The 12,701-nt window shown below is 33.7% G+C and overlaps 2 protein-coding genes across 5 annotated transcripts; one reads left to right on the top strand and one right to left on the bottom strand.

Moving 5' to 3' along the window:
* Positions 1-2,288: 2,288 nt before the first annotated feature.
* Positions 2,289-6,567, top strand: LOC11415598 (uncharacterized). 4 transcript variants are annotated; one of them, XM_024784329.2, is made up of 7 exons: positions 2,798-3,569; positions 3,644-3,714; positions 3,812-3,880; positions 3,960-4,025; positions 4,126-4,185; positions 4,877-4,937; positions 6,234-6,567. In XM_024784329.2, the coding sequence occupies exons 1-7, from the start codon at positions 3,497-3,499 to the stop codon at positions 6,242-6,244; spliced, it is 411 nt and encodes a 136-aa protein (XP_024640097.1). In that variant the 5' UTR covers positions 2,798-3,496; the 3' UTR covers positions 6,245-6,567. The 4 variants fall into 4 exon arrangements, with proteins under 4 accessions (XP_024640099.1, XP_024640100.1, XP_024640097.1 ...); XM_024784330.2 differs by having other exon boundaries at positions 2,799-3,569; positions 3,963-4,025; XM_024784331.2 differs by lacking the exons at positions 2,798-3,569; positions 3,644-3,714 and adding an exon at positions 2,289-2,781.
* A 703-nt stretch (positions 6,568-7,270) lies between these two features.
* Positions 7,271-12,299, bottom strand: LOC11407103 (polygalacturonase At1g48100). The gene is made up of 7 exons (XM_003613167.4): positions 11,792-12,299; positions 10,411-10,542; positions 9,725-9,946; positions 9,596-9,640; positions 9,291-9,498; positions 8,393-8,583; positions 7,271-8,086 (listed from the first exon to the last, which is right to left on the bottom strand). Exons 1-7 carry the CDS (start codon positions 12,203-12,205, stop codon positions 7,694-7,696), a joined length of 1,605 nt encoding a protein of 534 aa, XP_003613215.2. The 5' UTR covers positions 12,206-12,299; the 3' UTR covers positions 7,271-7,693.
* Between the last annotated feature and the right edge of the window lie 402 nt (positions 12,300-12,701).

Raw genomic sequence — 12,701 nt, 5'->3', positions numbered from 1 at the left:
TGTTAGAATGCTACAAAACTTTGCAGATCATTTCCACGTACTTTTTAAGAGGTGTCTTAAAAAAAACAACTCAAAATTGATTTCTTGGTCGAGATTTTCGTTGTTTTATTTTTAGAGTTTTCAACGCTTTTAAAATTCATAATTAATTTGTCTTTGGTGTATCAATACACTTAAATTGTTGAGTGTACCATAGAACTTGCCCTTATTCATATGTATACAAAACACAGTAGCAGAGAGCTAAGAAGAAAAACTCTTAAATAAAGAACATTTGAATTTGAAAAACTCCCATTCCAAACAAACAAAGCATATACACATACAAACATGTCTCTCTTCTCTGGCGTTTTCGGCGACGGAATTCATCCGGTGGCTAGCATTGTGATCAACAACATCGTAAGCAAGAGGTTTGGCCTGACGAAAGCGGAGGTATCCGGCCTGACCATCGAGGAGAAGGCTTGCCTGATCAAATCAACCTTCTCTGAAGCAGAGATTACTCGCCTCATCGAAGAAGAGATGACTCACCTATTTGCTCCCTTCAAAACTCTCTTATATCTCTGAATACGAAAAAGAGACTGCTCGTCATGATTCTGCTCCTCCCACCTTTGATTACTTCTATCTCATCTTCCTCCCTGTACCTTGTACTTCCCTACCTTTCACACGCATTTACTTACTTTTTCCCATCCATTTTACTATTATCTTATTCTTCTTCTTCTTCTTCATCTTGTTCTTTCCTAAATTATTTAGGTATCTTTGCCTATCATGCCCTCGATACCTTAGCAAAACGCTGCTCCACTTCCGCGAAGGTATATTATTAGCGGTTTACAACATTCCTTTTTAATTCATTTATTGTTGTATTGTCTCACTAGTTTGATAACTTTCTTTATTATCTCTGTTTTGGTATGATGTTACTTAATATATATTCAGCTGGAGCCACATAACCTTTTAGAGAGGTGCTTTTGTTTCTCTAAATCTAAATATTCAAGAATTCCAAAACTTAAGGTGTTCTTCTTTCTTGTACTTTGTTCTCTATTTGTTAGTTTCTCACTTTCTCTAATGTAACAAGTTTGCCTGTCATCATATGTTAAGGTCGAGTTTAAGATAGTATTTATCTCTATATGATATGGTATCCTACTTTTCTAATTAGTAATTTGAAATTTAATGCATATCTTATGCTAAATGATATTGTTTTCACCTGCAGTGTCTTAAAGGCATCGCAGAAACCTACATTCAAGAACTGACACAGACTTCAGACAGGTTAGCTTCTGATTCTATCACATCAAATGGTATACATAAACCTGAGCCAAATCAAAGACGGTTGTTGAGGTGTTAATTGGCTTAATTTTGGTTATTCGAGTGTTTTGAATAGTGGTTTATAGCACCGAAGTGTGGCTGAGCGGCTATGTAGCTCATGCCATGTAAAAATATATGTCTTTCGTCCCTACAAATATAGGCCATTTGAATTTTCGTCGCTGAAGTTACTAATCCTTCCAATCTGCCCTTGCAAATATTAATCATTTGACTTTTGGTCCTAAGTTACTAATCAGATGTAATTAGGACCAAAAGTCAAATGATTAATATTTGCAGGGGCAGATTGGAAGGATTAGTAACTTCAGGGATGAAAATTCAAATGACCTATATTTGCAGGGACGAAAGACCTATTTAAGCCTATAGTGGTTTTGTTGCAACTTGAAATGTTCAAGTCGAAGATCAATAGTAGTTTGTTCTTCTAAATCAGTCGCCATCCTTTCTATACAAAACAGTAGACTCTTTCTAAATCACTCAGGAACCTAAAAGCTTAGATCTACTTTAAATGAAGAAATACCAGAGGGAGAGGCATATCGTCATATGTCCCCTCTGTTTTGCAAAGCATCAGATACCTCCCCTCCAGTTACATTCAGTCAAATCGCCGTTAGAATACAAAACATGTTTGTCATGAAAACTCTGTACTTATTCTCTCTCAAAACACAGCCAAAAAGAACCCTTACGTCTTTATTCTTCTTCTTGGTCACTCAATGCCTTCTTAACTCATCTTTACCTTCACTCGTTGTTGTCGTCGTTTCTGATCATCTCCCCTTACCACTCATCATTGTTTTTGCCCAAGTGCATTCCAGCTATCATTATATTCGTCATTCTTGCCGTTTTTTTAGCATCGTTCTCTTTGTTGTGTTGTTACTGTTTGCCTTTCTCATTGTTCATGTTGCCGTTCTTGTCATTGTTTGCCTTTCACATGAATTTCATTGGTTTATACCAGTTGTTGTCATTTTGCTGTTATTATTTCTAAAAGGCTTAAATATGCATTTCATCCCTGCAATTATATGTCATTTGATTTTTCATCCCTGAACTTACTAATCCTCCCATTTTGCCCCTGCAAATATTAATCATTTGAATTTTCGTCCTAATTAAAAAAATTTGCTTAGGTGGACGGCAAAGACCATTTTACCCTTATCTTCTTCCCTCATTCTCCTTCTCTTCTTCTCTCACTCCCTCTCCCTATCCTTTTGTTTCACCACCAGCACCCACTCACTCCCTCTCCTTCAACAAGGACTTGAAGCTTTTAAACATTAACAAATTAAAGATGCTACCATTATCATATAATTAGTTTGTGCTTGTTTTTGTGCTTTTCGTCAAAATCAAAGTGTGTGGCTTATGTTCATCACTTGAACAAAACCATTTTTACTCTCTGTTGTTCATCATCTTCAAAGTCCCTTCAAATAGAACAACCATATCTTCTTCATATAGTGCTTCTCCATGATCTCTAGTTTAGATTATTCAAATACGCGAAAAGTAAGTAACCATTCTTGGTCTATCTGGTTTACCAATATCTTTCGGTATCCCTCCTAACCTATGTATCAATTTCTAATTTTTTTAATATAAATTGAGAATCGATTCTCTCTTTCTTTATTTGTAATTTGGAAATTTGTTTTTTCCTTTAATTTGGAAAGATCCATGTCTAATTGTTAAAGACCTCAACATATTAAGAAATATAAGGACTTCTATTGAATTGGATGGATAAAAAAAGGATATGTTAATTATCAACTATACAATAACTCTCTGTTCAACAACTAAGAAGTTTCACAATAAAAAGAAAAATAAAAATTGGTCTTCCCATATAAAACTTTTTTAATTTACTGTTTTTTTAGGGTTTTTTTTTTTTTTTTTTTTAGTTTACTGTTATTCTTCATTGAATGGATTATTTGAATTTGAAAAACCTACCATTTCAAACAAACAAAGCATATAATACAGACATGTCTCTCTTTGGCGTTCCCGCCGCCGACGACGGACTTAATCCGGTGGTTCGCATTGTGATCAACAACATCGTAAGCAAGAGGTTTGGCCTGACGAAAGCGGAAGTATCTGGCCTGACTATCGAGGAGAAGGCTCGCCTGATCAAATCAACCTTCTCCGAAGCAGAGATAAAACGCCTCCTGGAAGAAGAGGTTAATCGTTTCTTCGCTCCCTTCAAATCCCTCTTACATCTCTTTTTTCCTGCTCTCGCTGAATGCGAAAAAAAGTTGGCAACATCGATGACACCGTTGAATTTTACTTCAATCTCATCTTCTTCTCTGTTGGTGGTTCGTACTTCCCTATCTCTCACTTTTCCATCCAAATATATTATTATTCTTCATCTCATTCGTAAATTATTTAGGTGTATTTTCCCTCTTTGGCTTCTATGTCATATCAATTGCCCTAGCAAGACGCTGCCACACTTCCGCGAAGGTGTATTATTAGGGTTTTACAACATTCCTTTTTTATTCATTTCTTATCTCACCATTTTCATTATTTTCTTTATTATCTCTGTTTGTTTTGGTCGTAGTGGTTGTGGAACAAAGTATTTCCATCATCTCAACACGGTGTTGCTCGGTTAACAAACAATGCTGCTCAGGTAACATAGTATTGATGTTATCTCTTGTATTTACCTTTTTAGATAATCATATGATGTTAATTAATAAATATTTATTCAGCAGGAGCGACATGAGAGGTGCTTTTGTTTCTCTAAATCTAAATATTCAAAATCTCCAAAACTTAAGGTGTTTCTTATTTCTTGTACTTTGTTCTCTATTTTGAATTAGTAATTAATTTGAAATTTAATACATATCTTATGCTAAATGATATTGTTTTCGCCTACAGGGTCTTAAAGGCATTGCAGAAGAAACCTACATTCAAGAAACTGACACGGACTTTAGACAGGTTAGCTTCCGATTCAATCACATCAAATGGTATGCATAAACGTGAGAGTTGAGACAAAGCAAAGACAGTTGTTGAGGTTTGAATTGGCTTAATTTTGGTTATTCGAGTATTTTGAATAGTGGTTTATAGCACCGAAGTGTGGCTGAGTGGCTATGCAGCCCATGCCATGTAATGTACTGGTTTTGTTGCAACTTGACATGTTCAAGTCGAAGATCAATAGTAGTTTGTTCTTCTAAATCACTCACCATCCTTTCTATACAAAACAGTAGACCTATGTTTTTTACGTCTTCGATATGAGTCCAATTGTTTCCTAAGCTCTTAGCACTACTCAGGAACCTAAAAGCTTAGCACTAATTTAAATGAAGAAATACTAGAGGGAGAGACATATCAATCCAACATGAATATTGCAAGAGAAGACCAGGATTGGCATTAATGTTACTACTGTCAACACAAATCATTTTTTCTTTTGTCTCTGCATGAAAAAGTCTCTATAATTGCTTGGTCAAGGAAAGAAGGGAAAGCCATACTCGTTATAGTTGGTTTTAACAATAGCTAAAATCGATAACATCCTTATCTGAGGCACAAACTTTAGTAGAATTCTTGCATCATGTTTTGTACATTGGATCTGCCGCAACCAAGCCATGGATCTGCCGATTATACAAATTAACCTTCACTTATGTCATTCAAGCAGGAAGTAAAGCAGCATCAGGAAGGCACATCTGGAGCATTTGATCCAAGCAGTAGATCTACTGGTATGCACACATCCTATTTTTAATTGAGTTTCTTTATGGAGTTGAGGTGCAGATTTGGATCCCTTTAAGGAATAAATTTTGCAAAAGCGAAGTGTTTCAATTATTGTATTTTCGACTCCAGAAATGATAGAAAATGGCAATATAAACATGTAACCCTTTTGCTGTTTATAAATTAAAGGCTTATTGCATGTGTGATTTTAATACTCTGCTAGTAGTATGAGTCTTTTACTTTGCCATGTTTCTAGCTGGAGTTGATTATCAATCTTGAACAATATAACTGAACTGACGATGATGATATTTTTGTCTACGTTGCTGTTGTTATTGTTGATTTGTTCAGCCTTCACTATACATACAATACATATACAGATGAAAATAAATAAGTTTGAAGCTATGAGTTTTGTATCCTGCTTCATGTTGTTACCATGCTGTAATGAATTATCTCTGTTGTGTTGTGTGAAGGAGAGAATGAATGCATAATAGAAACGAATGAAAAAGGTTCAAAACTTGTAAGTATTTATATTGGGAAGTGAAGAGAAAATATCATAATATGTTGAGAGAAAATGAGAAACAACAACAAGACTACGAAGAAAGAATATGGCTGACACCTTTGATTTGACTGCGGAATTAAATGTCATTTTGAATTGGAATTTGGTTCATTCTTAGCCTTATTATATTAACTTAAACAAGTGTTGATACTACGATGATTTAAACAAGTTTTACACTATGGAAAGATAATATCGAAAAACATTTCGTTTGCTGCATAATGTTTATCGTGGCCTCTGGAATCAACTCTAATGCATTGCTAATAATGTGCTTTGCCAATTTTCCCAAATAACCTAGAAGAGTTTAGATGACATTTACATCCTATAGATGGAGTGTAAAGTTTCTTTCCCTAAATAATTTAAGAAATGGTAACAGTCACCTAATTTGTTTTTTCAACTTTCAAACAAAGGCTATGTCGAGATGGTGAATCAGTTCGATCAAGCCATTTTCTATCCTAAGTAATTATGTTTGTATCTTGTTGATCATTGTCTTTGGAATTAAGATTTGAGAACTACAATAGCCAACGATAATTGAATGCTAATAGAAAATACGGTGACTGCTTAATATAAACCAGAGAGTGACCCTGTCACAAGGTTAAGGGTAGGGTCTTACTCATATGACATATAGTGAAGAGCTACACAAGGAATACTCATTGTCACACTTGCTCTATTTGTACTTGGAGTTGTTTATCTTTAATGTTGTCTCCAATAACTTTTCTACCAATATCTGTTATTTATGCTGAAATTGAAACAGGTCTATTGTGAATGCGAGTCTTTCTCCTTGCTGGCAAATAGTAGCTGTAAGTTGTGGCTACAAGTTCCTCATTACAAACTCTCGTTGCATATTTACTTTTTTTTGGGATTGTTGCTTATTTCCTTATATTTCATCTTCTTCCCGTTAGCTTTTAGAATTTCTACTTTTACCTTTTACTTGAGGGTGAGATACATGATTCCCTCAGTCTTCACATTCTGTCCATGAAGCACAGAGTGAAGGGGAAATTACATTATAAAGGTTTCATTTGTGTTGACAACTAAATAACCAATCATTTGTTCAGTTGTTTATATCATAGTTGATTCTCTTCTATGTGCTTGCTTTGCAGAGTTTTATCTCTTTTGCCTTTTCTCATCTATAATTATATGTGGATTTAATTCATATACACTATCAATTTCAAGATTTATTACATGGTCAATGAATCATTATCAACAATTTAACTTTTATCATAATAACTATTTTATTACTCTAAAAAAATATATATAACTTTTTTTACACTCAGATTGTATACAAATGAAACTCTATCTATAATGCCTAAAAAAAAAGTTACATAATTATTTGATTGGATTATTGTATTTAACCATCTTCAACTGGAACAAAACTCTGATGTCAAAAATAAAGAGGTAATTGAGGATATGACTTATGAGCCTCAATCTCATAACACAAACTTTCAAATCGGTTTCAATACGATAACACAGGAAAACCTCTGAATGAATATCAGATTAGATCTCAATCTTGCTCTACTTCTTTACCAATGAGTTATGAACAAGATCTAGAGGCTCCTTACCCTTCAAAAAACATCACTTTTTTGACAGATTTTTTGTTGTTCCAACCATTTTTGGCCGTTGTTAAAGTACATTTCTCTTAAGAGTGAAACGGCATAAATGTTTTCTTTTTCTGGAAGAGACTGCATAATTGTAAGTAATGTTCTTTGTTTTGTCCTTCGATTTGAATTCCATAATTCTGAAACTGTCGTGAAGATGTCAATGTTTTTATTGCACACATATATGCTATCATCCTAGCACTTCTGTAATAAATAATATATCACACACAATGACAATTTTAGCTGCAAGGCTACATTTTATCACAAATAAAAGATATACTCTTAGCCTCTTGCATAAAGTAGGGCTGATAATTATAATATAGTATATAATAACATTCTCATTAATAAAATTTAAAATTCCCTATAGAACTAGGACTCTGGAATATACATTCTACCTATAATTAATAGCATATCTTCGTTGATGTGAGACTTGCCTTTTTTCGAATAATAGCAACATCAACAACCATATGAATTTAGGCCTTTGTTCCGTCATGCAGTGTGTTTAGGAAAACCACATCGACGTGGAACTTTAGTTTTATAGGTTGGTTGTGGGCAAGATTGCCTTCGGACGCGAGAAGAAATTTTCACTGCAGGTCCAAACATACGCCACATCAACGATTCAACATATATCGTGATCAGTTTGAATTCGATTATTCGACGGTTTCCCAATCTGTAAACAACCAATTGGTGGGACAGTTGGAGTTCTTAATTCACCAAAAGTCTGCCAGCAAAATGGATCATATAGATGATATTTTTCTTGAATTGGTTTTAACTCAACAGTGGTTAAAGAAACATCTACACATGGCAGGCTATCACTGCAAGCAAAGTGTACTGGTTTAACTGTGTATGTTCCTTTTATTCTTTCGTAGTTGATTCCTGCTAGAGACACTGCTGATGTGTGATTTGTGCATACCCTTTTATCACAATAGAATTGGTCTATTACAATTGGAAGTTGAACTTCTGAAACTTGTATGTTTGAGAATAATACTCCCTGTACTGAACCAGATCCACCCTGCAGATGTTTTAACTTTTGTGAGATGTATCTAACTTAATGCATCAAACTCTTAAATTATGGAAGCATTGGGTTTCACTCATCGTAATTTACATGCTAACAACTCTAAAATGTTTTACTATCAGTTTATTTTCTATACTCCTTCTAGTCTTAAATATACCCAAAAAAGTACATGTATTGGGTGAGTTATACTATGTACTCAATCCATTTAGCTAACTAACAATGCCATTGCAGTATCTAATCATTTTTGTATTAATACTGTAACCTTCAACTTAGGGTTGTAACCATTGTATTGAATGAATTTACCTGCCATGTTTTGATTCTAACACCATTCATTGAGTCGTGTATGTTGACATCTCTGACAGTAATGTTTGAGACACAGGCTCTGGTGTTATCTTTTCCTAAACTTCCAATGCTGATTCCATGTCCCGGACCACAGTTGACATTGTGTACATATACATTTGAGCATCCAGTTTGTATAGAAATGCAATCATCTCCTGCATATCATAGTTGAAATCTTTTAAATTTGAAATAAAACTTAACCAACATAAACTGCTTAATTGAATTCTATTAGTCTACATTATATTCCCTAGTTTTTGTTTTATATAAGTCCTATGTTCTGCTATGTAGGGCCTTAATTAATAAATGGTTGGTAAGTAAGAACAAAAATAAGAAGCTCCATTTTCTGATGAAACAAGAATAGTGGAAAAAGTACTAAAAGAAGAGCTTGTGCTTGGGGATACAGATTATAGGATAACATTGGATGATGCATCATGGGTTTGACACCTGTCATGTAACCTATGGTGTTTTTATTATCAAATATAATCTATGGCTATGATTTGCAAAGCATTGAGACACTATTAGCTGCAATGCTCCAAGGGATGGTCCCTAAAAAAAATGTTCGAAGTGATGGGATAAGATAATGTCACGCTCTTTTAATGACTAGATTCACATGCCAGTATTAGATATCAACTTTTACATTACTTTTGCATGCCATCACAAATTATCATATAAATTATTTTGGAGAGTCCGACAGCAACATCAGACTAATGATCAAGACCATGAAGAGAACATGACACAATATGTCCGCCTAATGTAAGACTAATCACCGTCACACTTAAACGAGTTAAACCATGATTTGGAGGTCTCATCGATTTTTATGATCGTATGAATGTGCAATACTTATGAAGAATTGAAAAATTACCACATGCTAACTTGCTGCTGTGAATCAACACATCTTTGGAATTCTGAAGGTGAATTCCATCGGTATTAGGGCTATCACCAGGAGATGAAATACTCACATCATGAACAAGGACCCCATTGCAATTGTCAAACTTTAGATGACACTGAGGACTATTCTGAATTGTTATACCCGTGACAGTTGGACCATAGCTACCATAAAACCTTAGTGCCTGTCCAAAAAATTAAATTACAAAACCATTAGATTAGAAAAACCATATAAACATGAATCCAAATTAATTAATTATAAAGTTTCAAAGTAGTCCTCACCGTTGGCTTGTTGCTTGGCATTTTTCTTCCCATCTCATTTTGTACCTATTGTTATAAATTTAGAGAATTAATTTAATGTGAGTAATATAAATTAACAAAATCCTAGGTAGTAATTGATTGTGAATATACCGGCATTGGAGGCTTCTGAGTTTGATTTAAAGGAACTATAAGCTTTTCTTCATCATCAATTGGATTGTCATATGGGAAATCTTGCCACCAAACTGAGCCTCTTCCATCAATGACACCATTTCCTTGAATGGTAATTCCTTCTAGTTTTGTGAATTCCAGCCACTGTAGTGTTACTCCACTCCAAGCATTTGGGTTTGTTGGAGCAATAATTGTACCATCAAGCTGACAAAAAATCACTTTATTATTAGCCTGATACAAAACTCAAATGCGACAATCAAACTCTTAAATAGATCTCAATTATTTCGAAGAATTAGTCTTCACAACTGATACCTTGTTTACCAAAAATGCATAAAATCCTACATTTAAATTATATAAACATTTCACTAGTGAAAGAAAAAAAAAGTGATGGTGGTTGAAGCAAGGTAACAATGACAAAATACACATTTAACTGTTGTATGTTGTTTAATATTCTGAACTGTGGCGAAAAAGACAGGCACATGTTAATGTCATGTTTTGGTTATTGGCTTAGCGATTTGTGAATATTGGGATGATGTGTGTTATTGTTTTCACGTGTTACCTACTTACTTCCTAGTCTTGTTTTTTTCTTCCTTTTATTTATTTATGTAGTTAAGAATAATATTATGTTACTGTTGATTCCTACTTTTATTTTTGGTTGTTGCATTTACCTGAAAAACAATGTTGGCCTTACAATATGGGCCAGAGAATGAAATTGGTCCCACGTAGAAGATGTAATTTGCTGGAATCACCATTGTTGATGCTTCTACTTTACATGTAGCTGCCCATGTTGCTTGGAATGCCTGCATTGCAATTTTGATTTCAATTCAAGTATGTAACATAACCAGATCAAAGTAACATAACATTAAATAATGTTCTTTTGTTCCTCTACATTTAAGATTACAAAAGACCGCATAAATATTTGATATGTCTAGCGCGAATTCAAACTCGAAATTTCTAAACACTTAGTATTGAGTTTCGCCGCTAGAATCTTTAAAAGAAAAATATTTTAACGATTTTCTTTTATACTTGATGAAAAAAGGGGAGGAAAAATAAGTCTAATTAAGGTTAGGTGCTAGTTTGTGCATGTGTGTGTTATACAATTATTGTAGGAATCGTGACCTAGTAACTGCTGTAACGAGAATCAATCGTAAAGAGGTCCCACTCTTTGGTTTTTTCTCGTGGTTTTTTCACTGTTCCGTTTCCAATTTTATATTATTCAATTTTTGTTCACATTAATATTTCTATAGTTAATTAATTCCTAAGTAGTTCATCCCAAACAGAGAAGACAAAAGGAAATAACTTATTTATATACTCTTCTACTATTAAATTGGGTTACTTCAAAAAACTACTCCTCAAAATTAGGTAGATGAAACCTCATCATTCATGGTTAGGAAAAGAAAATGGAATTTGTTTATTCTAGCTTGACTCTTGTGAAATGGAAGCCCAGTTTAGAACAAATGTAAAAAAATAATATTCGTTTATTTTACTAAAAACAATAATATTTAATTTCTTAATATAATATAGTACAATTCAATGATGTGTGTCTTACTTATTAGACTACTAGTATTTGTTGTGACTTTTTTTTTTGTGTACAAGCTAATGTTATTTTTTTATTCACTTAAAAGTGAATCTTTATAAACTTTGTAGAAGAAGAAACATTGAAATAAAAATCATGATTTTGTGATTTTCAAACACCCCTTTCAATCAATTAAAAAAAAATTAAAAAGCCTTTACCATGTTTCTTTTTACCGGTGGGTTAAAAAAGATGGTACAATTACCAAATTATAACACAAGCTTTCTTAGGCAAAGCAAGAGCATAGTAGTTTCAAGTGACCTTCCTTGAATCCTAATAGTCATAAGGAATAATGTATAATGTAGCAAAAAGAAAATGTAAGCATATAGTAAGGAACATGAACAATTCCTTATGAAAAATTCATAACATTCTCATAAAATTACCATGCATGTTCCATATTTTCACTTAGAACACTGAATTTTGTGATACATTAAAGCCATATGCAGAATGTAATGAAATTCAAAAGAGTTACTTACCTTTGTGTCATCGGTGTTACCATCTCCTTTAGCTCCATAATCTAGCACATTGAAGAAAGTTGAATGCACACCATTGTTAGCTTTAGGTGGTGGAATTGAAGGAGAGTATTTTGGTTTAGAAATTGGTGGAGAAGATGGAACACTTTTATGTGATGGAGGAGATTTTGGTAATGGTGGAGTACTTTTATGTGGTGGAGACTTTGGTTTTGAATTTGATCCTCCACTATGGTGATTTTTATTATGACTATTTCCATTATAACTCTTACCTTTCTTCTTAAACAAAGAGGATGAGAAAGTTCTACTTTGTCTCAAATGCTTACCTCTTCTTGCAATGCAGCACTCAAAATTGGAAGACCAGATGAGAAATGCAATGAGTAACATGTATGTGAAGCCTCTTAAGCTAAAACCACTCATTTTTAGTGGTTAATGTGGAAATGTGAGTGAAGAGGCAGAGAGAAACAGAGGGTTCTTTTTATTGCCAAAAACTAGGTGACGGCTATGTTTATATAATGAGAGGCATTTTGAAAGCTTATAATAATTTCGATAGTACGGTACAACCAACACTTCTGATTGAAAGTGTGTTTGGCGTTTGACATGTGTCAGTATCTAACACTTCAAGAGTGATTAAATTTAATTCCATCATTCTCTCAAAAATTATTACTAACTAGTGTGGAAGTACCGGTGTGAATGTCGTATCGTGTGTCTATGTCGATGTTTTCGTATATAATAATTGAGAAGGCCGATAAAAAGTGCAAAATATTCTTGATAATTCCAGCCATTTATGATTTATCCTTTATTATTCTTTCTTCCTTCTTTTTCATCTTTCATTGATTATTTTGTTTTCTTTTTTGTGAACTTTGGTTATAGTTTGTTTGCTCTGAGTGAGCAATAGGACCACTATTTCTATTTG

The sequence above is a fragment of the Medicago truncatula genome, chromosome 5 (assembly GCF_003473485.1).
Source record: "Medicago truncatula cultivar Jemalong A17 chromosome 5, MtrunA17r5.0-ANR, whole genome shotgun sequence".
NCBI classification, from domain to species: domain Eukaryota; kingdom Viridiplantae; phylum Streptophyta; class Magnoliopsida; order Fabales; family Fabaceae; genus Medicago; species Medicago truncatula.
This window is presented reverse-complemented; position numbering and strand designations above follow the sequence as displayed.